Below are 27,008 nucleotides of genomic sequence, written 5' to 3'. Positions count from 1 at the left end.
ATTTATAGCAATATTCATTTGCTGAATTTTTTTTTAAAGCTCCCAGGTGCCAGGGGGAGGAAATGGCTGCCAGGGGGATGGGGTCAGGGGAAATGACTGCCATGTGGGCCAGAAAATCCACTTGCCAAAAGCATCGAGCTTGGGGCCAATAACCTCTGTGGAAAACCCCAGGGAGAGAATGAGAGGCCACAGAATGAAGGGAGAAGAACCAAAGTGGAGGATAGCTGAATGAGGCTTGAGGAAGAGGGCAGAGAAAGGGAACTGAGTCAAGAAGAGCCTAATCAGAGAGATGGAGGGATGCTGAAGTGACCAACTAACATTTTGGCCACAGGTTCCGAGTTCTAAATAATTGTTATAACCCTCTCTCTTTCCCTTTTTTCCTAGCATGCAAGTGCGGAGGAGGACCTTGTGACAGACGAACAGGGCAATGTCTAGCAGAACCACCAATGCCTCCTCCAGGCACAGATTGTCCAGTTATCAGTAAGAACAGCAAGCAATTCTACTTGCTAAATTACCACTCTCCTCCATTGCCAGCACCCCATCACTGAACATCTTTTTCTTGTAGGGCATAGACTGAGGTATAGAATTAGAGGCTGTGAGCTTTTTCTTCTAAAGCTTTCCTCCAAATATTACCCTGACCTGACTCCTGCCAGTACTGAATATGTGTAAAAGAGGCCACAATGAAAACATACAATTACATTTGGTAGATGTGTACAAAATACAGCAAGGACAGCCAATTGTCCAGCTCATGAACTAATTTCCCCCTGGCTCACTTAGCTCCATCTTGCTGTTAGTGGCAGCATGTTTCTGGGAGAGAGGCGTGAAACTTTTTCCAAAGAAAAGGCTTGGCAGAGCAGATGTTGCCCATGGCTCTCATACTGCCTGCTCCATTTATTCACACAGAGGTTTTCCCATGGTTTGGGTGACCACAGCAGCAGTTTTACTCTCAGCTTCGGAGATTCCTTGTGGTCCATTTGTTGTCTTTCCATGTATTCCTTATCATTTCTCCATGCTTTCTCAAACTATCTTTGATCCAATTTGAGAAAGCATGAAGGAATGACCAAGAAACCACTGAAAGACAACAAATGGAAAACCTTGTGAGGAAGCTCAGAGAAGAACTGCAGTTCAGCATCCAAATCATGGGAAAACCTCTATGTGAAAGGACCCTTAGACATGACCTTAATTCTATTTACACAGTGAGACAAACACTTAAATGATAATTCTGATAAGTTCCAAACAAACTGTGTGATTAGTGAGTTGTTGCTTAGGTCGGAAAAGGGAGTAGGCAATACAATCAGCACTGAAAGCCAAATCAGAAGTATATCCAGGGCTTCACCTGAGACTGGATTAACTAAGGGTTGGCTTTGAAATGCTTTCCCAATACCAGGAGATGTGAGAAATAATAACTAACACATTCCTTTGAGTCTGTAGTTCCCTTCCCGTGATTCATGATGGTCACCATAATATATTTAGGAATATAGAAAGGAAAGTCTAAATCACGGCGTGGGTCCTCTCATTTTACAAAGCAAAATACAGGGGAAACCTTCACAGTGCTGGACAAAAAACCTTCACAGGAAGACTTAGCTGGGCAGAGTGGTAGTATCCTACCAGCTATGGTTGGCAACCTCCAGGTGGTGGCTGGAGATCCCCTGGTGGCAACAGAGATCAGTTCACCTGGAGTAAATGGCTGCTTTGGAAGATGGACTCTATGGCATTATATACCATGGAGGTCCCTCCTCTCTTCAAATACTGCCCTCCTCAGGCTCCACCCCCAAAATCTCCTGGTATTTCCCAACCCAGAGCTAGCAGCCTTACTACCAGCATATACCCTTATAGGCAATTTTTAACCTTGGCTTCAGTTTAGAAATCAAGTGCTTAGCACATCATAAACTAGAAGCCATTTTCTTTCTGTATGTATAACATTCACTAAATACAAAACACACAAGAATAAAACTGTAAAATAAATGCATACAGATTCTGACAATGAAAAATGAAAAAAATTATATTTTCTATGAAATCGCTGTTTAACAACAGACTTTTGCAGACTGTGGGTTGGATCCAGCACAAAAATTCTGCTTGCACTAGAGCTGTTGTGCAAGCAGAAACTCAGGAAAAAGAACACGGTAGTCACTTGTAGTAAGTCAAACTTGATGTATCACCCATTGCATTTCCTCTTGCACGAGGTCTTAGGCAACCAATTTCTAGGCACTATAATATATAGGCAGGAAAGTGTGAGGCATTGCACAAGATCGGGTGCACAGCACTGTGCTAAGTCGGTTTATGTTTCCGTTTGTGCATCACTGGATCCAAGCCAACACATTTTACTATTTAACAAAAGGGTTAAACTAATTTTTAAAAATCTCTTCTTGAGCAGGCTTTTCCTATTGTGTTCTAGATCTTTGAATATGCATATTTTGTTGAATGTAATTAATATAATAGATGTCCACTTTTGTACACAGGACATATGGCAATTGATGGGGATGCTGTATTTGTACAGTGTATTGTTACTTTCAACTATAAGCAGACTGTTAGATTTTAATATACAATGTTAAAAAGAACTGGAAAATATTATGAATTTGCTTCCTTTTTCTCATCCTTCTGACACTGTTTTGCTAAGTTGAGATGCTTCCATATGGCAACAATTCTCCATGTAATTCATGTTCCTGATGCAATTGCAGAAGCATTTGCATTGCCAATGGATCATCTACATGACAGTTTTGACTGCACTTCCTTGTCTCAGTCCCCTTGGCCACCCCACCCCATCCTGCCCCTCCCCAAAAAAACCTCTCAGGTAGTGTGGAGTGGAAATGGCAGCTAAGGAAGCTGAGGCATGGTTGATGGTGCCAGTACAAGTGGTACCTTCAAAAAATGCTTGCATTCCTATGAACACAGTGTTGCAAAAGTTATTTGACTGCAACCTTTTCAAAAAGAGTTTTGGGAAAGATTGCAGCAAAGCAGAGGGAAAACAGAAAGCAGACAATCAGTGGACAATATTGTGTGGTTATTAAAAAAAAAAACTCCAGTTTGTTCCAAACCCTCTTTGTGGAAGCAACCTTGATTTCAAATTTATTGTAACAACTCAGAAAGCTAGTAGAAGCTTAAAAAAGGTAAAGGTCCCCTGTGCAAGCACCGGGTCATTCCTGACCCATGGGGTGACGTCACATCCCGACGTTTCCAAGGCAGACTTTGTTTGCCAGTGCCTTCCCCAGCCGTCTTCCCTTTACCCCCAGCAAGCTGGGTACTCATTTCACCGACCTCGGAAGGATGGAAGGCTGAGTCAACCTTGAACCGGCTACCTGAAACCGACTTCCGTCGGGATCGAACTCAGGTCGTGTAGAAGCTTACATTTTTATATTAAAAAGAGAGTTTTACGGGTTTTTTAATTGGAGTATGAGCCCTATTTATAATCCTTATCTGGATAGCTCCAGGCTAGCCTGATCTCATCAGATCTCAGAAGCTAAACAGGGTCTGCCCTGGCTAGTATTTGGGTGGGAGACCTCCAGGTTCATGACATGGAGACAGGCCATGGCAAACTACTTCTGAATTTCTCTTGCCTTGAAAACCCTATGGGGCCACCCTAAGTCAGCTGTGGCTTGACGGCAAAACAAAAAAGAGCCCTCTTTGGTTGACCCCCAGGGTTGCAAAACAAATGACTGCAACTTAATTTAATTCCAGGCTGTGACAAATGCATTTGGGATTTGACTGACGATATCAGTTTGGCAGTTCAGTCCACTGAGGAAAGCAAAGCCATTCTGCTGAGCATTTCCACTGGGGTTGCTGCTCACAGACACTTGCATGACCTCAACTACACCACTTTTCTCCTCAAGGTACTAGTTATTCCATTTGCTCATCTTGTTGCTTTTGTTTTAGCATTAATAATTCATTATCATAATGTTGCAAAAAATGTATCAGTTTAGATTGCGGAGAGCCACACTTGTAATTTCCATCAACCAAATGAGCCATGTGACCACTGTCCTCCCTGTGTGCCAATAATAGAAGATATAGCTATTAAGAAATAACTATTAATGTTAGATATATAACCATTTGAATTTTTAGATTACTAAACATGTAGGATTGTGGATAGGTTCATCACTTACCTATCCTCTGTTCCCTCTGCCAGCGACAGTTTCAAGATGCCAGCTATCAGCCGTACCGAGCTCTGTCCACTGTCCAGAAAACAGGTTCCAACTGATCTAGATAAAAATGTCTTATCCTTTAAATAGGGACTTAATGGTCACCGTTTACCAGGTGATGTTATTTACCTCCATGCCAGGAAAAGTGTCAGCTGCTCATTTCCATACATTAAGTCTCTATTAAAGGGAGAGGACATTCTTCTCCAGGCCCTAAATATTAGGTGGGTGCCATATTGGGAACAGTGCTGAGAAGAGCCACAGGTAACATGTTGTCGTGAGAATTTTTAAACATATTAGCTTATATTAAATGAGTTTGGGTTAACAAAATAATAACCACATGCATACCTTAATATTATAATCTATAGTCACACAAGACCTGACTTTTAGCTGACATCAGCTCTAATTAGGCTCTTGACCCTAAAGGGCACAGGAGCTAGTCACCCAAAGCACATTGCGTGCTCCAAATCAAGGCCGTTCAAGCAGGCGGCAAATTGTCTGCCCACTCTACGAGGAGATTGTTTTGGGAACATTGATGGATGGACAAGACAATCAGATATCAAAACAGACAGTGAAGAGAATTATTATGGAACAAGATATTTCTAAACAATTAAGTCATGATTTGCAGAAAACTCATTTCCTAAGAATGTGACAGGGAGGGGTCATATGGGACCCCCTCTCCTCCCTAGAAAGGAACAACCCAAAACCCCAGTTCTTTGTCCTTCCACTGAGAGACCACAGACCCTTTGAATGGTTGCCATCTCTCTCTCTCTCTTTGGAAGTGATCCAAAGGCCTTTGTTTCTGTATGTCTGTCAATGTATGTATACGTTTGTTAAGTATATGTTCAACTAAATATTGCTTTCTCCTTTGCTTCATATTCTTTCTGTAAGTTCAATAAAACTGTTTACTACTTATATTGCTTGAATGCTGTTTGAGAATGACTGTGGAAGAATTCTTCTGTATGCAAGGTCCTTTTTCTAGCCAAATCTTTCTGGGTTGCTTTTTGGTAAGTGAAGCAGGCAGAGAGGGCCATGCACAACGAACTAGAAGGTGGGGGGGGCACCAAAAATTCCCTCCACACATGTCAGAGCCACAGATAACATGTCAAAGAGCCACCTGTGGCTCCCAAGCCACTGAGTATCACTGGTATATAGGGACCAATTTACACAGTTTATGAATCAATGGCTGCAATGTAATAGGATGGCTTGCATTAGAGAAGGGGCACTGCAGATGTAATGCTACAAACAGAAACTCCAGCATAATGCTTCTGTAATGCCATGGAGTCAGCTTACACATTCAGCAACCAGTAGGGCTGTCAATTCGGTTCAGTCCGAACTGAAAATCAACCGAATTTCCCCTGATTCGGTGATTTTCTGTTCGGACGGATCCGAACTCAAAACTGGCAGGCAACCGGGGGGGCCGAATTCAGCGAGTTCGGGAGTTCGCGAATAAATCCGGCAAATTCGGCCCCCCTTCAGGGGAGCCCGCTGAAAGGCGCGGGCTGCCCTTTAAACTGATCTGAGCCTCCCAGCTGGGAGGCGCAAGTCAGTTTAAAGGGCAGCCCGCACCTTTCAGCGGGCTCCGCTGGAGAGGCACAGGGTGCCCTTTAAACTGACCTGCGCCTCCCAGCTGGGAGGCGCAGATCAGTTTAAAGGACAGCCCGAGCCTCTCCAGCGGAGCCCGCTGAAGGGGGGCGGGCTGCCCTTTAAACTGATCTGCGCCTCCCAGCTGGGAGGCGCAGATCAGTTTAAAGGGCCCCCGCGCGCCTTCAGGGAATTCCTCTGAAGGCGTGCTGGGGCCGAATTTTCCCCCGAACTCCGGATCCCCCCGAATTACCGGGGATCCGAAGCGGGGGAGTTCGGACTTCGGCACGTACCGAACCCACAAGGGTCAAATTCGGCCGAATCCGAACTGTACCGAATTTTTTTTTTTGACAGCCCTAGCAACCAGTGACTAAGTACTTCAGGATGTAACACTAAGCAGACATACTAGGGAGCAACTTAGGGGTGCCAGCTCTGGGTTGGAAAATACCTGGAGATTTTGGGGGTGGAGTCTGAGGAGGGCGGAGTTTGGAGAGGGGAGGCACTTCTATGTCATAGAGTCCAATTGCCAAAGCAGCTATTTTCTCCAGGGGAACTGATTTCTATCACCTGGAGATCAGTTGTAATAGCAGGATATCTTCAGCCACCACCTGGAGGTTGGCAACCCTAAAGCAACCCAATTGAATAAACCCTTCCAAGTAAGCATGCACAAAATTTCACTGCAACTGATGTAAATTTAAATTATATTCACATGCATGTAGGAATTAGCCCTAACTGTAGAGCCATTCTTGACAATGTTCAGGCTACTATTGGCAAGTTGTATATAAAATAGAAAGATAAGATAGGAAGGTGCTTACAACATAGGGCTATAAAGAAAAAGAAATGAAATGGACCAGGCGAAGGAGATAGACAGATGTAAAGGGGGGAAACAAAAGAGATATGAACCCTACCATAAATGTTTAAAAAACTCATTGTAAACAAGATGGGCCTGATTTCAAGCCATCTTTCTTTCTGAAATTTGTGCTTGCAAATATGGCATCCTCAGCTTAGTAGCAAGTCTGCTGGCCCACAGTTATTGCTAAGAGAGAAATTAACCCCCATAATAAAGATATTTCTCCTGTGATGAGTTTCACCCTCCATATTGGTCATCTGGGAAGCTTTCAAATATTTTGTACATGGGTGATACATAAGGTTGCCAACCTCCAGGTACTAGCTGAAGATCTCCTGCTATTACAACTGACAACCAGGAAGACTATTATCCACCATCAGCTCTGAGAGTGGGATAAAAGATGGTAAGTAGAAATGACAAATTATCTAGAGGAGTTAGGTCAGATTCATGCATACATTTGGGCTTATTTCTGTGTGTGCACTGCTTTCTGCTGAAAGAAATGCACATGGACAATGGGGGGGGGGGTGCTGGATCTAAATATAACAATCCTCTTCCATTGCTTCCATGTACCGTGCCAGCAGAAAGCAACCCTGTAGCCAGTTTTCTCTGGAATGGTACATGGAGAGGTATGCAGAGAGAAATGTGTGGTATGGAAAGAGAAAACAACCCCCTAAAGTGCATATTAAGCTTAGACAATAGTACAGATTCCTAGGGAATTTATGCTGTTTTGTTCAATGGAGATCTTGAATATGGCACTACGCAAGCATCTGTCTGTGGTGATTGTGGGCTGGTGTCTCTTGCCTCACAGCAATGGTTGGATTAGCCACCCCATGAGATTCTTTCCAGTTCTTTGACTCAGTGATGTTCACTAAGTGCTTTGCTACTGTATTCCTTTGTTGATGCTGATTAAAATTTGCATTTTAAAGTAAATTGGTTTTCAAGTGCACCAAAGATGTTCTGTTTTTAAATATTTGTGTGTGTGTGTGTGTGTGTGTGTGTGTGTATTTTTTTTGCAGGATAAATTGTCAGAGAAGGATAATCATTCTGTTCTAAGGATGAGCCAGACTGATAATGCTGAGAAAGAAATGACTGAGCTTCTTAAAGAAATCAACATACTTCAGGAAAAGGTTTGGTTGCAATTTCTCTTTTTCAGAGTATTTCCAAGGAAGCATCCTGGTACAAAGCTCTGTAAAATGTCTCTGGGGATTGTTGCTATGAAATTCAGTAAAGTTAAGTAATGTATGCCTGCTGCTAGCACTGACCTGAGCAACAAGTCTTGGGTATCTGTTGACAGCCACATACACAATATGGTTGGGAAGAACAGGTTTCGATCACTGTATTCATATTTGAATGACAATCATAGTCTATTTAATTTTCAGGTAGCCTGAAATTATTTACCAGCATCTTTATCGCGGTACGTAACCAGCATAAGTCAAGTGAGACCATTATAGCCCCACACACAAAATACACATCCGTCAATTTTTAATCACTCCTGTTTGTCTTCCTCCACACCGTCTTTGTATGCTGCTTGATGCAGAAGCTTCTGTTTTAAATAATTACTTTCCATAAACTCCCAATTTTCCCAACATACCAGATACTCTCCTAGACACCTTGGCTACTTTAACCACAAATTAACTTCTTTTTTCTCTGGCTTCCAGATATTAACCAGAGGGTCTTTCAGCAACTGGCTCTGTCCAGTTCTTAACTGCAGCTTAGCAAATCCACTTTTTGATATATGGACCTCTGTATTCAGGAAAAGTGTGGCATTTGGACCATGTTTCCTGCTTATGGACCTCTGTACAGCTGAAATTATTTCCTTTTATCAGCTGTGACCTCTGAAGCTTTTTAAGAATTGTTCAGCCAACTTCTGACTTGGGTCTGGGGTCCATGAACCCCAAAGCATCAGGTGCCCCACCATAGTTCAGACAATCACACCAAAGTAAGCTTAATCAAACCTTGGTTTTGTGCAATGTGTGAAACTAACTAAAACCAAAAGCCTTTCCAGGAAGGGACAGTCAGAAACAGGGAAGGGAGGTGTGAGGATTTCCTCAGCACTTTTTTACTAACTATTTTTCAAATTGGTCCCCTCTGCCACTCTGTCCAAACGTGTTTGGATTTCTGGGGTGGGGGAAGAGAACAGCAATTTGGAATTTAAAAGCCAGCAGAAAGACCCTGTCTCCCCTAGGTTTGCCAGCTCTGGGGTGGGAAATTCCGGGAGATTTGGGGATAGAGCCTGGCAAGAATGGAGTTTGGGGAGGGACTTCAGTGGCATATAATGCCATAGAGTCCACCCTCCAAAGCTGCCATTTTCTTCCAAATAACTGATCTCTGTAATCTGGACATCAATTATAATTCCAGGAGATCTCCCGGCCACACCTGGAGGTTGGCAACCCTACTCCCCCTGCCAGCTTCCAAACATCTTTTTATTTTTATAACGGGCATTAGAATAGTTATAAACATAATTATGTAATGTCTTGTTTCCTCTTGGAGGCAGAGCTAGTTGTACTTGAGGCTTCGTCACAAGCATGCTGCCAAACTCGCTCTAGCCGTCTAAGCTCCCACTTCATATCCCTGAGTCCCTCCGTATACCAAGGGGCCCAGTTGCTGCGAGGGCGAAAAGGGCCTCAAGGAGCGATTTCATCAATGACCATGGATAGTTGGCTGTGCCAGTACATTGCAAGCACATCAAGAGTATTGCCAGGAGGAATAGGATCCCACAGGGCCCTCTGGAATCCGATTGGATCCATGAGACTCTGCGGGCAAGTTTCTCCCTGAATCCTCCTTACTAGTTTTATCATGTAACGTAACTTCATCATAACTTGCATTTTGCTGCACATCATTAGCTACTACTGGAGGGGGCAGGGAAAGCAGACTCCTAATCCTTAGTTGATGGAATTGTGGAGAACTACGTGGCAAATGTATGATAAAAATAAACAGGAGAGCTGCCAGTTATCTTTTAGGTAGTGATTAGCTTGAACTTCACCAGGTGAAATATGAGAATTGTGGATGTGTGATAGTTGATGGCATCAAATAACATTGAAACGCTGAGCAGATTTTAATATCCCACACTGCAAATATCAGCCACCTAATCACAGGCTGCTCTTTTCCCTCCAGCATTGTCAAATATCATTTATATGCTCCATAGACCTTCCTACACTCATCAGCCAGAAGCAAAAGTTATATTTACACTAGATCAACTGACACACGTCTGTGGATAGATATTTAAAAGGAACTAATATCATGCTCACATGGTTTATTCATAGAAAAATCAAGCATCAAGCAATGGCCTGCTGGTACAGAAGGAAACCATGGCGACCATCGAGCAAGCTAGTAGTCTTGTACAGAGACTTGAAAATATGATAGAGAATGTTCAAGGTAAATCTCTACTTCTCCTGGTTCTTCTTAATGTCAAAAGTATGGCACAGCGAAGAGGCACAGCATCACTGTGCTGTAAAATATACGAATTTTTAATGCTTGAGTCCTTAAGGGCCCAATTTGAGCTTTCATCTTAAATTATTTTCATTTTTCAGATCAAAGGACTAGATGTGATTGTTTTATCACTTACCTGCCACCATTACCTAAAGATTTGTTACATTTATGGTTGGTTATTTTAGCAGAAGCCCAGGCTAGCCTGATCTCATCAGATCTCGGAGGCTAAGTAGGGTCAGCCCTGTCAAGTATTTGGATAGGAGACCTCCAAGGAATACCAGGGTCGCATTGCGTAGGCAGGCAATGGCAAACCACCTCTGAACACCTCTTGCCTTGAAAACTCCACAAGGGGTCACTATAAGACAGATATGACTTCACTGCCCCCCCAAAAAAAATTTTTTTAGCAGAGCCTAGTTTAATACAATACTTTATTCAATGGTAATTTATCACCCTCTGTATTATCTATCTAAGGAAATGGCATAAGTCCTTGGAAGAACCAAGTAAATTCTTTCTCCATGACTTTTCTTCTCCTTTAGTCCCAGTCCACTTATTTTGACGTGCTGGAGAAGACTGTGAAAGATTGTTTTTTATGCTGAGAGAAGGAAAGAAACCAGCCAAACAAACTGCAAACTGGAGACACAATTGCTCTGACCAGCTTTATAGATGAATGGGAAATGAACTTTCCTGTGTCACTTGAAGCAATGTATTCACAGTGCCATCCCAAGCATAATTATACCCTTCTGAATCAATTTAAATCAATGGGCTTAGAAGGATGTACCTCTGCTTAGGATGGTTTGCATGCTAATCTGTGTAGATAGTTGGTATTGTTCAAACATGCAAAACACTTCAGCCCAAATGGGACATCTCTCAACAGGATAAGATATTGTTGGAATGTCTGTATATATACATTTTGATACACTCAGACAACAAGTTGCTGTAATACTGCTGTTACATTGCTAAAGCTTCTTAACCCCTGGGTAAAGAGTGCCTGGGAGCCTATGTAAATCACTCTGGATCATTCACACATACTTTTATGTATTTTAATGTATTTTAATGAGGGCCGTGCCAGATGTTCAGTACAAAATTAGGGATTTTATGGGACCCAAAATATCCACTGAAAAAACTCCATTTTTTTTGCTGCTGTTTGCATCTTGTTCACTGTTTCCTCAACACCGTCTTCCTCCTGACCCCATAAACCCAGACAATCCGGTATACCATAGACATTGTGATGATGTCATATCACAAAGCCATTTCAGAGTGAATTCATTGCTTTCTACCCTCATTATGAATGGGATAACACGTCTGAAAAAAAATCACAGAAAAGTTTCATAGCTCACAAAAAATGCCCACTCACTTTTCAGCTCAGCACTAGTTCTAAATACTTCTCTTAGGGAAATGTTCTGCTATTGGCCACTGAAGTTAGGCTAGGCTGAAGGAGTTTGCCTTGCCCTGCCCTTCCACTGAGAAGCAGAAGGAGTAGCTGAATCCTTGATAAGAGCAGCAGTGCCCATGTACTGGTCTGACCGGCAGATGCCCCAAAATCAGTCTGCAACTGCCTGTCTCCTGAGGGAGTGCAGCTCCCACCTGAGTAACAGCACAGTCCTGTCCAGAGTTACCCACCCTAAACCCATAACTATGTAGAGGATTACACTGTAAGCCACTGTAAACCTTTAAATAAAATTAAAAGCTAAGGCTGAAGCTAGCCTTCTTTCCTGAGAACACAAAGCAAGGCAAAGAAAATGGGCTAACCAATCCTTTCCTTTTCTCTGTACTACATAGTCAATTAGCAGAATAACACGTGAACCAGAGAGCTTTGTAAATAAATAATGGCGATGTAAATGAAATAAATAAATAGGTAGGTAGATTTTTGAAAAGAGAAAAACTAGCCTAGAAGAAGCTTTGAAAACTGATCACCATTAATACTGAGGCAGAGTGCTTACTGAGTAATTGATCCTTTTGTAATTTATAAAATTGCTATTTATTCCTGTCAGCTTATTGGTAAGGAATGAAAGTAGATCCTTTGTGCAGAGAAGGCTCACTCACAGCTAGCTAGTTCATTTTACAATTTCGTAACTCACTGGGAATCCACAAATTGCACAGAATCAAACAGCAGGTTAAAATTAGCAGAACTCTAAATACCTGTTCATAGTACCACTAGGAAATACATTGTTGCCACCAAATGATTGAATACCGGGCACATTAGGCATATTAAAGAGTTTGTTTCTACTATGCAGATAAATGGAAATGCAGCATTGTTATGAAGACTGCAGGGGTTGGGGACCCTTAATGGACATGGCGGGTATACTGATAAATGTACAAAAAGGAAACAATTCCGTATTTGTCAGGAATCCATGATTCCAGAAAGCTTACATAGAAAGCTGTTTAGACATCTTAATTCATTGCTACGTTGCCTGACTGGTCTATTTGTCCACAGAGCTTGACAGAGAGGCAAAATATTATCTTGGGGCACATGACCTGAAGCCTGAGGACACCATCCAGAAGCTCAAGGAAGCAGAAGAGATGCTGAAGGACTTGAGACTTCACAAGCCATTCACCACTCAGAGACTCCTGGCGGATGACGAGTCTGATGCAGCACAGAAATGTGAGTTTGTGGAGTCCTTTGTTAAAACTCAGGCTCAGCCATGAACCTCACAGTTTATGAGGCAGAACTACATGTTACATTTTGGTCTGTGATCTATTTTAAATACTTAAATAGATATTTGCATACATAAGCATCATAAAGTCATCCTAGTCAAAGAACCATTACTGAACATTGCTCCCACATATGTGGAAGGTTTACCTCTGGATAGTGTGGGAAATGACTCTTAGAAAGATGATTTTATAAAAGAAGAAGAAAGCTAAGCCAAGGTAAAAATTAGGTCCCCAAACAGCTTAGTTTGAAAATGAAATTATACTCAGTCACATCTTAGTGTCATCATGAAATTGGTTTCTGTTAACTAACTCTTCTGATCTTCTTTGGAAGGAAAGTATCACTAGGCTTACAGCACATGCTGCTAAGGCTAAGAAGAAGGCCATTTGCAAAAGCTAATCAACTTGGTTTGACTCTTGTCTCAGTGTTAGGAGAAGCTGGAAAATTGCAGCAGATGCATAATGAAACCAGGTCTCTCATTCCTATTGTATTGGACCAACTTGAAGAATACAACATCAAGCTGACAGATGTGCAGGAAGTCCTGGACCAGGCTGTTGATTACATCAGAAAATCAGAAAATATAAATAAGGAAAGCACTAAAATCCTACAAGAAAATGAGGTACTGTGCAGAATGCATATTTTGAATGTGTGAGCAACAATTCTCCTTTGATAAGGATGGTAGAAATATTGGATGATTAAATTAAAAATAACAGGCTGGAGAATTGGGCTAAAACTAATAAAATGCGCTTCATCGAAGATACATGTAAAGTTCTGCATTTAGGTTGGAAAAATCAAATGCATAACTATAGGATGGGGGAGACTTGTCTTAGCAGTAGTGTGTGCGAAAAGGATCTTGGGGTCTTAGTAGACCAAACACTGAACATGAGTCAGCAGTGTGATGTGGTAGCTAAAAAGGCAAATGCAATCTTGGGCTGTATCAACAGAAGTGATGGTATCGCTTTACTCTGCTCTGGTTAGTCCTCACCTTGGGTGAAAAAGCACGGTTGCTTTAGCCTCCTTTCTTCCCTGTTCCAGCCAGGATTCAGCCAGGATCGAACGCACGGACGTGCGTTTCTATCCTGGCTGAATCCTGGCTGGAACAGGGAAGAAAGGAGGCTAAAGCGACCGTGCGTTTTCGCCCCTAGAGTATTGTGTTCAGTTCTGGGCACGGCAATTTAAGAAAGATGTAGACAAACTGGAATGTGTCCAGAGAAGGGCAACAAATATGGTGAGGGGTCTGGAGACCAAGTCCTATGAGGAAAGGTTGAAGGAGCTGGGTATGTTTGGCCAGAAGAGGAGAAGACTGAGAGGTGACTATTCCTGTCGTATACATAGATTTCTTTCTAGAACAGTATCCTTAGAAAAATGAAACAGAGAGAATCTCAAATAAAATCTTTATTCTAACATGATACAATGCAAGAAAAATGAAATTCATGAGAAAGCAAAAGCATAAAACAACTGTTCAATACGGTAGTGCAATCCTAGCAATGCTGCCCTTGGATGTTGTTGGGAATTAAGAGAGAAAGTAAAATCATACCTTGTCTGTCTTGAGGAGAAGAGACTGGTGTGTTGTGGTCCGGGGCAAGAGAAGGAAAAGCTTCTCTCTGGGCAGAGAATTATTGGGATGGAAAGAAAATGCAACATCTAAACCACCTATGAAGTTGGGGATCTGGATGAGGGAAGAAGGATCAAGTGTTTAAGGATGGAGTTTGGTGATTCAGCAGGCTAACTGCAAAGTGTGTGTGTGGGGGGGAATCTCAGGTACAGAACCAGCTACAAATTTAGGGGAGTTGAGAAGCCTTAAATGTAGGTATTGAAGTGGGGAGTTTAAGCACTGGCCCAATTCCATGCAGTGTCTAGGATCCGCAGCTTTGGAGGAGGTAGACAAAAAACCTTCAGTCGCTGGGGAACATTCCAGCAGTTAGATTACTTCCATGTGAGAATGTCCAATGACATCCATGCTAGTTAAGGGTGGGTGGGTTGATATCAAAGTGGATATCTGGCCTCTGACTGAGGATGATTTGGGGGTGAGAACATATAAGGAACCCTGTGAGGGGATGGCCTCATTTGTAACAGCCAGCAATGCATCAATCTCAATACATGGATCAAGGCAACTGAATCAATAATCCACAAGAACACAATTTTATTCCAGATGTTGCTTTGGGTAATTCAGAATGCATCTAACATTTCTGCAACCTGGTTTAATATCTTTCACAGAAGCAACAGGAAATAGTGACTGAACAAATTAACAATGTCAACAGTACTCTGCTGATAGCCAGAGATATTTTAAATGTACAATATCAAATCAACTTTGAAATGGGTGAAGGAATAAAGGTAAGATCCCATGTGAAGCTTATATTCCCTGTTTGTCTTAAACAGGTGATACATCAAAACTCACTAGAGTCACTTTTATCCAGAGTTTCAAACCCTGGTTAAAATGGAATCCTAGTTAGCATTAGGACAGTTAATGATTCTGATAATTACAGTTGAAACTAGCCAGGAAAGGGCAGAAATTTGCACTGAAAGAAGAAACGAAAGCAGGAAGCATATTGTTCCTTCAGTGCACTACTGATCTTGAAGTCATGGTCACAAGTTTGCAGACATTACATGCATTTAATAATCAGGTACATTATTTTGGAAACAAATGGGTATCCTGATCCTTCCTCAGAATCTTGTGCACATGGATGTGCCAGCATGGTATAGTGGTTAAGAGCAGTGGTTTGGAGCAGTGGACTCTGAGCTGGAAAACCCAGTTTGATTCCCCATCCTCCACATGAACGGAGGACACTAATCTGGTGGACTGGATTTGTTTCCCCACTCCTACACGTGAAGCCAGCTGAGTGACCTTGGGACCTCTCAGCCCCACCTACCTCACAGGGTGTCTTTTGTGGGGAGGGGAAGGGAAGGTGATTGTAAGCTGGTTTGATTCTTCCTTAAGTGGTAGAGAAAGTCAGCATATAAAAACCAACTCTTCTTCTTCTACTACTGAATCAGACCACTGGTCCATCAAAGTCAAGATTGTCTACTCTGAGTGGCAGTGGCTCTCCAGTGTCTCTGGTAAAGGTCTTCCACATTATCTATTACCTGACCTTTTAAACTAGAAATGCCACTTTCTGAACATGGGACCTTCTGCATGCCAAGCCGATGCTCTACCATTGAGCCACAGCATTTCTTAAGATTGTTCAGATTTATAACAGAACCATTACCTTGACTGGAGCCTAACACTTCCAACATAAACAGAATGTTATAAAGCCTTCTGAGGATAGAGCCAGCAATCTTCAGGAATATCACTGGCCAACATATGTGAATCTGCAGTGGGAGGAGCAGTCAGTGAAATTCACCCTCCACCTGCAGAAGTGGTTCCACTAAAAAACAACTGTAATATACCCTCTGTTCATTCTTAGAGAATTTAGATGACTGATATTTCATCCAAGAAAGGCCTCATTCTCAGAACCAAACTACATGTTACACTTTTTAGTGAATCAGGTTGGGGTTCCCTTGACCTTTCTAATTTCCCCTTAAGTTACACAACAGCTGCAGGGGAAAGCATTTTAAAAAATAACCAGGAGCCCAATTCTGCGTAGAATTGAGGCATGAGGGGAGGAGGAGCTCCTGCTTTCCCCTCCACACTTTTAGCATAAGCCAAAACAGCCCCCAAGGAGTTGTTTGCATAACTTTAGAGCTGCATGTGGAGCTCCAAAGTTATGCAAATAACTCTCTTCTGGGGCCATTTGGGCTCAGGAAAACAGTGTGGAGGAGAAAATAGGAGCCCCTCTCCAACCCACTTCACAGTTCTGAGTAGAATAGGGCTCCTGGGAACTTTAAAAATGCCTTTCCCAGCAGCTGCTTTGTAACTATAGGGAGAGCAAGTCAGGTCCGGGGAGCCCCAACCCGACTTATCAAAAAATGTAACATGTACTTGAATACTTCTCCATACAAAAAATTCCCTTCACTTAGAAAATTAGTATGTCAGAGAACAAACTTCCAGTCAAGCCTTCTCTGTTGCATGCTAGTTTCCTATATTACGAAGGGTTCTGGTATGGAAGATACAGGTTTACCATCCAAGGGAGAGCTAAGCTTAAATATGTTTCATGATTTTATCTACCACATTCTGAAATAATACTAATAGCTTGTAAAATGTTGCTATTATTGTTGTTGCTACTCTTCTTGTTTGGTCAGAATACTTCAGGGTTCTATGCAGAAATTGATGGAGCTAAAATACAGCTACAGGACAAACTGGCCAATTTATCAAGGTTTGATGATGATATGGTACAAACGGCCATGGAGCATGCACAGAAGCTTCAGAATCTTGCTGATGATCTGGAAAGGTAATTTTAACTAGATCATGCTGTGCAGCCAAAGTTAAGCAATTTTAAATTCCTTTGGAATCAGTGGGTCAGGATTAAGCAAATCAATGAGACCTTAAGGGGCTTCACTTTGATCAAATGCTAATTTTAAGACAGATTAGTCTTTAAATTGATTAGTAGGGAAGCAGAATATCACATTGTTAATATTTATTATGAGTTAGCACTTGAGTAGAATGCTTATCCATTATGTCAGTAATCCTTACAAAAACTGTATGTGTCTATAGATTACTATCCCAGTACTATAGATTGGAGGATAGCAGAGTCTGAGAAATGGGCTTGCCTATCTTAATAACTGAAGTGAAACCTGAAATGGGGACTTCCATGCTCCTGGTCTGGTCTGTAATAATTAACATGTGTCTGTACTGATGGACATGGCAGTGATGCTTGATCCTTGGGCAGAAATCTTTGGAGAACTGGTTTCAGCTCTGCTGTGCTGTGCTTTTCTCCCGCTGGCTTAATAAAACTCCTTTACCTGATACCTGAGTCGTCTCCTCCTTGGTAATCGAAACCAGAGAGTTGTGGGCCTCTTGGCCTTTGGCCCCTTGGCTATCAAATGGCGACCACGAAGGGACTCTTCCGTGAGACCCCGGGCCCATGGGTCGGTGACCTCCAGTAGATCTGAGACGGTGCACCCCGGCCCTTTTGGCCGGTCTCATCTGCTGGACATCACGCTGGGTAAAATTGTTCTCGTGCACTCTTGATGGTGGCTCCCTCCTTATGGAAGGGCCAGCCTGAGGAGGTCAGAAAGGCTTTCACTCTTGTGTCATTCTGTTGAATGTGCAAAACCGTAATGTTCAAGAAGACAATCATAAAAGAAGTTACAACTATAGCAGAGTGAACAGCCCAGGAAGGCATCTTTATAATGGAATAGTCCACTGCAATGATTATTGTAAGTTATCACATGCTTTTATTGCATTGTCTTTATCTTGTAATCCACTTTCTTTGCTATTTCTTTGCTACCTTGACAGTTTGTTGTTTTCATTGTTCCCTAATTCTGTAAGCCTAGTATTCCATTGTTCAGTGGTTGTTTTATGCTGTCTGATTGCACAGTTTATATCCTGTAATTTCTGTTGAGTCTCAGTAAAAAAAGAGGACTATAAATAAATAAATACCATTTACTGGCTCTCTACTGGCAGTAGTACTTGGATACCTCAAAGCCTATGTTTTGGAGAAGGCAGTCCTTAATGTATCCTGGTTCCAACCCTTTATACTGTATGTTGTTTGATTCAGCTCTAGCAAATACACACTTCTACTGAATGTAAATAATTCTGTATTTTTCTTTCTTTCTTACAGCACATTGCATGGTGTTGATACAAATGGATTAGTACAGAAAGCATTAAATGCTTCCAATGTTCACAAAAACATCATTAATTATATTCATGAAGCCACTGAAGCATCAGTCTTGGCATTAAACACAACCGAGCGAGTCAATGATGTAAGTTACACCATTATATGGCTTAACTAAGGGTGGAACTATATATTGTATGTAGATTATTTCCCCTAAATTTGCATGGGTGGGGGGTACTTATTCCTGACATGGGTCAGAAATGTAAGGAGGCAGGCTGGAATGGGTGGAAAGGACTATCTGCCCCTTTCCTCTCATACTTTTTCTCCACCCAAAATTGCCAACCTGAACTGCTTTTGTCCTTGCTGTCTGGGAAACTTGTGAATTTTCCTCAGAAATGATAAAAACAAATTAGGTGAACTGATGTTAAAAATCTATTTCCTTATGCTCACTTGCTCTTGTCTGTCTGTCTGTCTGTCTGTCTATATCACAAAATGTGTAGTTCCATTATAACCGTTTCTGATCCTTGCCTCTTTGAGATCCAGTGGCACTTCCTGAAAAATTCTCCCATGTGAAAAATTCCCTACAATTGCCCCAAGACTGGTTAATTAGGTGCTGCCTTTTAATGTTAAAGGGTTGTGGTATTGGGTTGCAGCTGCCTCATTTGACCTCCTAGGTAAGACCAACAGCCTATTGTAGGCCAAAGCACTCATGTTAGGGTTGCCAGGCATGGCCTGAGAATTGGAGGAAGATAGGAGAGGTGGGAACTTACACTTAGGTGGGAGATCAGCATCCCTGGCATAATGATGTCACTTCTGGCATCACCTGGAAGTGACATCATTGGTCTGGGGTGATGCTCTAGCATTCACCCAAAACTATGGTTTGCCCATGGAGTTTTGGGTGAATGCTAGAGTGTCGCCTGGCGTAATGACATCACTTCCAGGTCACACTGAAAGTTGGCATCATCATGTTGGAGACACCAACCATGCCTCCTCATTTCACCTGCCATTTTCATCCCGCTGACCAGCTAGTGATGGTGGGCAGCAGCAGCAGATTTCCTGTCATCAGTGGAAGTATGGCATCTCTAGCTCTTCTTAGATCTCATTTGTTTCAGTGGGGCTTGCATATTGTATACAAGACTTCCAAACAGTGTCATGTATAGCTCTGTCAGGCACTGTCTAGCTGTGATGTCTCAAAGCAAGTTAAATTCCCTTTGTACTGCCTATCTTTTGATTAAGCCACATGTATAGCACACCATACACATTCCACAAACTGCTGCTGTGCTCCAAATAATTGCTCAGTTCACTGAACTGGAAGCAATATATTTAAGCTACATTCCCTAGTGAATTTTGTTTTGGAATTATTTTCTGATCTTTTCTGCAACATTTCTCCCAGGCATCTCTCCCAAATAAGGACATGAGACACACAAGCATGGATTTAACTAGTTTATTGAAATGGCAGATCTACATCATAGTCTATTAAAATATGCTAACATATTTTAAGGGGCAGGCTGTGCTAGGCACCCTTACCATGGCTGCCATTATTTGGGCAAATCCACCCTGATTCCAAACCCGGCCAGCAATTACACAACACTTGCTTGCCCTTGGCTGCATGTGGAATATGCCAATGGGTGCCAGACTTCATCTCCTTCTGCTAAGGTGCTGCAAACTGTTACCAGGTTTTTGGATGGTGCCACTCAGAACCAAATAACTCTTTTTCCCAAGACATCATACCCAGTCTCTCTGGGTGCTTGCCAATTCTTCCAACCTGTCCTGAGCAACTTGTCCCATTCCATTAAACTAGTAATGGCCTAACCAGCTGATGGACAGACTTATTTATACGCACCCCATAGGGACACGGCAAGCCTATTAGGGAAAAACTCCAAAATACCTCCTTGGCCCTGAAGCAACTGTCTAATCCCATGATACCTTCCAGGAAGGAGAGTGGTTCAGCAGCACATGGAAAATGCCTGCATGGGAAGAGTAGAGCTCCTTTAAATAGGCCCTTGTAACTCTTCCTTCAATTTTCTGGTATGTTCCCAGCCCTGCCAATCCTGCCCTATGTCTCACTTTTTCAGGAAAGGGGATCCATGCCTTTAATGCTATGAACACTCTTCTATAACCATTTTTTCATTTTATAAATACAACGACTCTACTCCAAAACTACAAGAGCCTTGCTGTGTGCAGATGTGTGGAGCTACTCTGCTGATTAATAGTAAATGCCTTGCAAGTAGGAAAACTTATCAGATCCTCTGCACAGGTGAAGGGCCCCTAGATCATGCCAATTGCCTCACAGAAACCAAGTACAGCAAAGCACCTATTTTCATAAAGGCTTATTTTGACTTTTTCTTAAATGAATTTGTAGGCTGTGGTTGGAATTGACACTCAGATCACTTACCATAAAGAGGAAAGCAAAAGACTTCTCAATCAAGTCAAAGAACAGCAACAGACGGCAAATGCTAGTAAACATAATCTTTTTGCTTAATTCTTTTTCATACATTCCTCTGGAACTGTAGCAGCTCATGAAGAAGAAAAATGTTGAAGCAACAGAATTAACCACTATTTCTCACTGAGAATTTTGTAATTCAAAAGTTTGAATGTTGTAACTCCAGTGGAAACTGCTCTAATACAAATATATTACGTTATCCATTTTGCATCTCTGGGAACAGTTCAGAAGCAAATGTCTGTACCATTACCAAGCTATATAAATACATGATTGATAACATGATTGTACTTTCTTGTGCTGAAATATAAAACAGCCATGATTACTGCTTTTAACCAGTCAGGAGTAAAAACCTAATCGTGCTTTTTTACATTTGGGGTATTTTTATATGTAATATAAATGCATTGGCACCTGTCCCCAATGGATACCAGTTAGTAAGCTCTTTTAAGAGAAGATATCTGACTAATATGGTTTGGCAAGATTTAATTGGAAGAGGTTTCAGTTCTAGCCAGGAAATAATTTACAAATTCAACCACCTGAAACTCCGTTAATATATATGACATTAAACATCTCCCAATTAAAACACTGTATTTAACTAATCTCAGTTTAAAGTAGTGGTAAACCTTTTGATGCATTGATACCTATGCTAGATTGACAGTGTCATCCTAAGGAGAGATACCCATCTGAGCACATTGACTTCTGTGGCCTTGGAAGGGTGTATTCCATTTAGGATTGCATTGATAGTCTTTAAGGTACACATGGTAATAAAATTGTTCCTTACACTTTATTTTCTCTGGTTTGCAGATTATTTTGCTGTGGCAGATGCAGGTCGACATGTTAATGGAACGCTTGCCAGGAAGAATGATTTTATAACCCGTTTGCAGAAAGTCATTACAAAAATTCAGGTGTCAGAGCAAGGTCGGGAGATAAATGCTAGAAAATCTAATCTTGTAAAACTGATTAAAGAAGAAATGTATATAAGAGATCTTAGTGATTGTGCCAAGCAAGATTAAAATCCAATTCAATTTGATTATTGTTAAATTTCTTCTATTGCGTTTTTCTTTCCACATTTTATTTTGTTAAAAATATTAATGTGGTAATCTCTGCAGTGTATGGTAGCAATTTGTTAGAGTAGCATTGGAACTCACATGTAGTATAGTGGAATACATCCATCCCATTTGCCTGATCCAGAATATTGCCATGACAGTCCTATTCTGTGAGTTGTCATTTTGACCATATCTTTAGGATCTGCAAACTGAAATAAAAGAGACCAAATCAAATACACATCAGTACACTTTTTGTGGCATCTTAAGCACTGGATAGTATCTTTCATACTTTATAAATCATCATGCCTGAATAGTCAACATGTTTCTCACTGTACTGAGTCCAGCCATTCCCATGACTATGCTATGTATAAAATATGTTAAGGAAGAGGCCAGTGAGTGCGCGCATTGAAAGGACCAGGATCTTGACCAGAGTTTTTGTCGCTGCAAATTTGGTTGCACAACCTCATGAAACCCTATGGAATGGTTTCATGGGGTTTTCTTTAAAAATAGTATTTTCGGCTTGCTGCACCCAGCAGCAAGCCACTCCCGAGGCAGCAAGGCTGTGCTGTCCTCGGATGCTCCCTAACTACCCACCCCTTAGGATTGCACTGTTAGTCCATTAAATTTATTAAAAGTCATTCTCTGTTTGTTTTACAGGTAATGCAAGACAACGTTTGAACCAGTTGAAAATCATTACTGATGAAGCCCTAAATTCTGCTATGACAGTAACCCAAACCACTGGCCCAATGGCTGAGAATGTGACCAGATGGTCCCAAGATCTACATAATTTTGAACCTGAATCAGCGGCTTATGACCATGCCACAACTACAACAAGGGATACAGGTACAGTGTTGATAATACCAAATCAGTGACATCCAGAGTTTTGTGAGGCTACTATAATAGCCTCATCAATACCGAGGTAGCACTAGTATCACCAGTACAGGGGCAGCATATGATTCATGTGAATCATAAAAATATATTAGCCTGTCTGTCTTTTTCTTTAAATTTTTAGCCCTCACATGGCTGCTTCATACATTTACTTTTTTAGGATAGGACGGATTTAGCATACACAGTTGTGACAAATATATGCCTGCAGCCTCCACACCATGTATACAAGGGAGTCAGCACTGGATTTGGTTCTGTTGGGCTTATATTCAGTGACAAACCCAGTTTTCTTCCTGTGCAATGTATGAATTAGCCCTTAGGTTCACAGGAAAAAAATGAGAAAACATGATAGCATTTTTTAAACAATCATAAGCAGGCCATTTGTCTGCATAGCATCTGCATTCTGTAACATGTCTAATATGCTATGCTTGTTCAGATTTCTGTAATCCTAGTCTTATTACATTGCTTATTAGAAGTCTAATCATATTGATTTATTGATTTACACTATGTAATCCACTTTGAGTCTCATTGAAATAGGCAGACAATAGAGTAAATAAAAAGATAAAAGATTTTTAAAAACTCTACATGTCCCACTTTTTATATGTATCTTATACAAATAGTCACGAACAAGACATCCATGGGCACGATGGTGCCCATTTGTTTCTTCCCCAAAGCAAAACGCCTGTCCTGCATTTCATCATTCGAACTCTCTGGAGCAGGAAGAAGCCACGGTGCAAAACCTTTGTGTCTTCAGAGAGTACCATTCAGAAACAGCTTACCTTCATCACTGAAGGAAGCTTGGCTTGCAAACTTCCTAACAGTTTGTGACTGGCCCCCATGGCAGCCCTTTTGCAATTGTCTTCTGTGACAGTCATTTGTGATGCCACCTATCACCCATTCTTAATACTCTAAAAGTGCCCACAGCCTCAGCAAAATTGGGAGTCTCTGCCTTACACTGTCCCAGGCTCTCTGACTGCCATTGTTTTAATTTTTAGAATACTCAAAAGTTACTTCATTTCAGGAAAACCTCTGATTGTAATATAAGTAATTTAATTAGGTAACCCAACATTTTATGTTTTAAGGAGCAGAGAATTTTTAATGGAATGTTTTGATGCCCCCGTTGGGGTTAGCAAATGAAGTTCATGCGTCACTTATCTCTATGTAGTCTTGTTTTTCTGGGGTTTTTTCCTTTGGTCTTTGTAATCTATGTATTGTTGTTTTTTCATGTTCATTTGGGATGTTATGTTTTCTTTGAATAAAAACACTTTAAAAAAAAGAATACTCAAAAGTTAATATTCAATTTTACTATCATGTCGTCTCAGAATCTGATACTCTTTCAACAAATTTGTCAAAAAGCATTTGTGATTGTTATGTCAATAGAACTGGCATAGGATACATTCTTTTTTTAAAAAAAGGTTACACCTAATGTAACTAAAACTATGTTTGCAATGGAGGTACCATTCTCCAGTGCCACTGCTCTTTTTGTTGTATAAAAGACAGTATAGGTTGACTAGTGAGGTGGGTGTGGGTTGTGTTAGATGACCCTTGGGCTACACACAGACATCACAAACAAATTGACAGTTTATTCATGACAAGAAAAAGCCAGTCAGCCGTGCTCATGTGCTCCCCTTTCCTTCCCTTCTCCCATGACATGAATCTCTTCTCTTCATTCGATATTTTTTTAACTAGAGAACACCTTTCTGAATGATAAAATGTCAAGAGACATGGGCGATTTATTATAACAGCAGCAGCAGCACCAATACCTTTAAAATGTCCTTTGGAAAGACTATTGTTTATCTTCTTGAACAAGTCCATAAAGTCCTTGTCAGAGTGTGTGGGAAGGCAGGGACTTTGTAAATAGTGCAGAAGTACATGTTTATACATCTCTATCTGTGGAAGTGAGAGAAATTCACATCAGTGATGTATTGTTGGCATAGATATCTTATCTCTCCTGATAGTTATTACCCTTTTGGAATGTGTTACATTTGATCTTCGACTTTTCTTCTTCCAAAAAGCTCAGAGCGACTTTTACATGGTAGTTTCCTGCCCAGACAGTATGCAAGTCTATGCTTGTTTAGGCACAATTGCATACAATAATAACTATGATCTGAGTTTATATATGACCATGTAATAATCCAGCAACCTGCTCATGCACGCATCACAGCTCTTCCCCTCTTTCCTCTCCGCCAGCAGTTCCTTCTGACCCCCGGAAATGTGATTCTGGGGCTGCAGGAACATGGGGAGTAATTGTCTCATGGGCTGGGTGGCTGCTCTGAAGAGAAGAAGAAGAAGAAGAGTTGCTTTTTATATGCCGACTTTCTCTACCACTTAAGGGAGACTCAAACCGGCTTACAATCACCTTCCCTCCCCCTCCCCACAACAGACACCCTGTGAGGTAGGTGGGGCTGAAAGAGCATGACTTGCCCAAGGTCACCCAGCTGGCTTCATGTGTAGGAGTGGGGAAACAAATCCAGTTCACCAGATTAGCCTCCGCCGCTCATGGGGAGGAGTGGGGAATCAAACCCGGTTCTCCAGATCAGACTCCACCGCTCCAAACCACCGCTCATAACCACTTAAGCGCTTCCTCCTTCCTCTTCCATTATCACAGTTCACTGACAAAAGAGGCAGGAATGGCGATTTCAGCCCCTTTCCCCTCCTCAGCGCAGCTCCCTGGTCCCTGTGGCCATTACTCCATGTAGTCCCACAACCCTAGGAATCAACTTTCCTAGGGACAGAAAAAACTGCTGGCGACAGAGGAGATCTTGCTGCTTACTGTATTTTTACTGTACTTTCACTACTGTAGCTTTATTGGAGTTTGTGGTATTATTTCATTTATTTACTTAATGTATACCTCACTGTTCTCACCAATGGAGACCCAAAGAAGTTTACATTGTTTTTGTCTCCTCCATATTATCCTCACATCCCTGTGAGGTAGTTAGTCTGAGAGTGCATGACTGGCCCAAGGTTGCCCAGCGAGCTGCTACAGCAGAATGGGGATTCGAACAGGTCTGTCGTATTCTAACCACTACATCATGCTGGAATCTTGTTATGTATACTCTATTCTTATTTTTTAATTTTTTTAATAGATTTCGTGAGCCACCTTGATAGGGTTGCTAACCGCCAGGTAGTATTAGGAGATCTCCTGCTAATTCAACTGATTTCCAGCCGATAGAGATCAGATCAGCTGGAGAAAAATGGCCGCTTTGGCAATTGAACTCTATGGCATTGAAGTCCCTCCCCTCCCCAAACCCCGCCCTCCTCAGGCTCCACCCCAAAAATCTCCCGCTGGTGGCGAAGAGGGACCTGGCAACTCTACACATTGAAGACCTTGTTGGACAAAAGGACTAATAAAATTCTAATAAATGAATAGATAGAGGGGCTAAATTTTGAACAAGCTATACAATAAACTGCTTTACAGTTAACAGTGTCTCCTCACTAAGGATTACAGAGAATACTTTCTTGTGTTTCTATCTTGGGAAACATGCATAGCAACTTTTATCAAAAGGGTATTACTGTTGCTTTGTGGTCTGCAGTACCGATACCAAGCAGTGCACCCACCCTCCTCTTTCTTTTTCCACCATAGTGAAGACTCTCACAGAAGTGGTCCCACAGCTTCTGGATAAGCTACGTACAGTGGAGCAAAAGTGGCCAGCAAACAACGTCTCCGCCAGCATTCAGAGGATCAGGGAGCTCATTGCGCAGACAAGGAGTGTAGCAAACAAGGTAAAGGGGCTGAAGGGGAAATTTCACTGGATTGTGATAGGTAGCCTTACAGTGCAATCCTTAACAGTGTTATATCCAGCTGTTGAATTCAGTGGGCTCACAAGAGAGTAATCCTGCTTAAGACCGCACTGTTAGAGCATCATCCTAATATCTCCATTTAGGCAGCATTTCCAACTCAATTGATGATAAACTGTGCCATCCTAATTGGAGGATCCCAAGAACTGGACATCGTACTTTCAATTGCTCCATCTAAACTGAAGAATGACACTGATTTTATGCTAATGTTTACTCTGCAAATAGCAAGATAATAATAATTTATTATGCATATTCATAAAAATGGATGAAGAATGAACAAGTAACTAGTGTGCATGAATGAATGAAAGGTGTAGGGTACTTAACATATGCTCAACTTTTAAAAGATTTTCCATCTTGCCTTTGTTGTTGTTGTTCTGGTTAGCATGTACTTAATCCCCTAGGAGCTGAATAAAAGTGAAGTGCGAATTAGATTACATTGTTATTAATTTCCTTTATACCCTACACCATGCATGTGCAACATGTGACCCATCAAGATAAAAATGGCCTGTCTACCTTGTACTATATTTCACAGCACAATAGTTGGT

General features: G+C 41.6%; 1 protein-coding gene across 1 annotated transcript in view; it reads left to right on the top strand.

The window, feature by feature from the left end:
* The window catches only part of LAMA4 (laminin subunit alpha 4), a 123,717-nt gene that overhangs the window by 51,328 nt on the left and 45,381 nt on the right, over window positions 1-27,008 (top strand). The window contains exons 7-19 of the mRNA XM_056856368.1: window positions 385-480; window positions 3,676-3,827; window positions 7,578-7,688; window positions 9,825-9,936; window positions 12,425-12,592; window positions 13,066-13,259; window positions 14,858-14,974; window positions 16,820-16,968; window positions 18,301-18,442; window positions 20,657-20,753; window positions 21,539-21,652; window positions 22,438-22,623; window positions 26,249-26,388. Coding sequence (XP_056712346.1) covers window positions 385-480; window positions 3,676-3,827; window positions 7,578-7,688; window positions 9,825-9,936; window positions 12,425-12,592; window positions 13,066-13,259; window positions 14,858-14,974; window positions 16,820-16,968; window positions 18,301-18,442; window positions 20,657-20,753; window positions 21,539-21,652; window positions 22,438-22,623; window positions 26,249-26,388 — 1,778 coding nt within the window. The remainder of the gene's footprint in view (window positions 1-384; window positions 481-3,675; window positions 3,828-7,577; window positions 7,689-9,824; window positions 9,937-12,424; window positions 12,593-13,065; window positions 13,260-14,857; window positions 14,975-16,819; window positions 16,969-18,300; window positions 18,443-20,656; window positions 20,754-21,538; window positions 21,653-22,437; window positions 22,624-26,248; window positions 26,389-27,008) is intronic.

Source organism: Euleptes europaea, chromosome 10 (genome assembly GCF_029931775.1).
Source record: "Euleptes europaea isolate rEulEur1 chromosome 10, rEulEur1.hap1, whole genome shotgun sequence".
Taxonomy (NCBI): domain Eukaryota; kingdom Metazoa; phylum Chordata; class Lepidosauria; order Squamata; family Sphaerodactylidae; genus Euleptes; species Euleptes europaea.
This window is presented reverse-complemented; position numbering and strand designations above follow the sequence as displayed.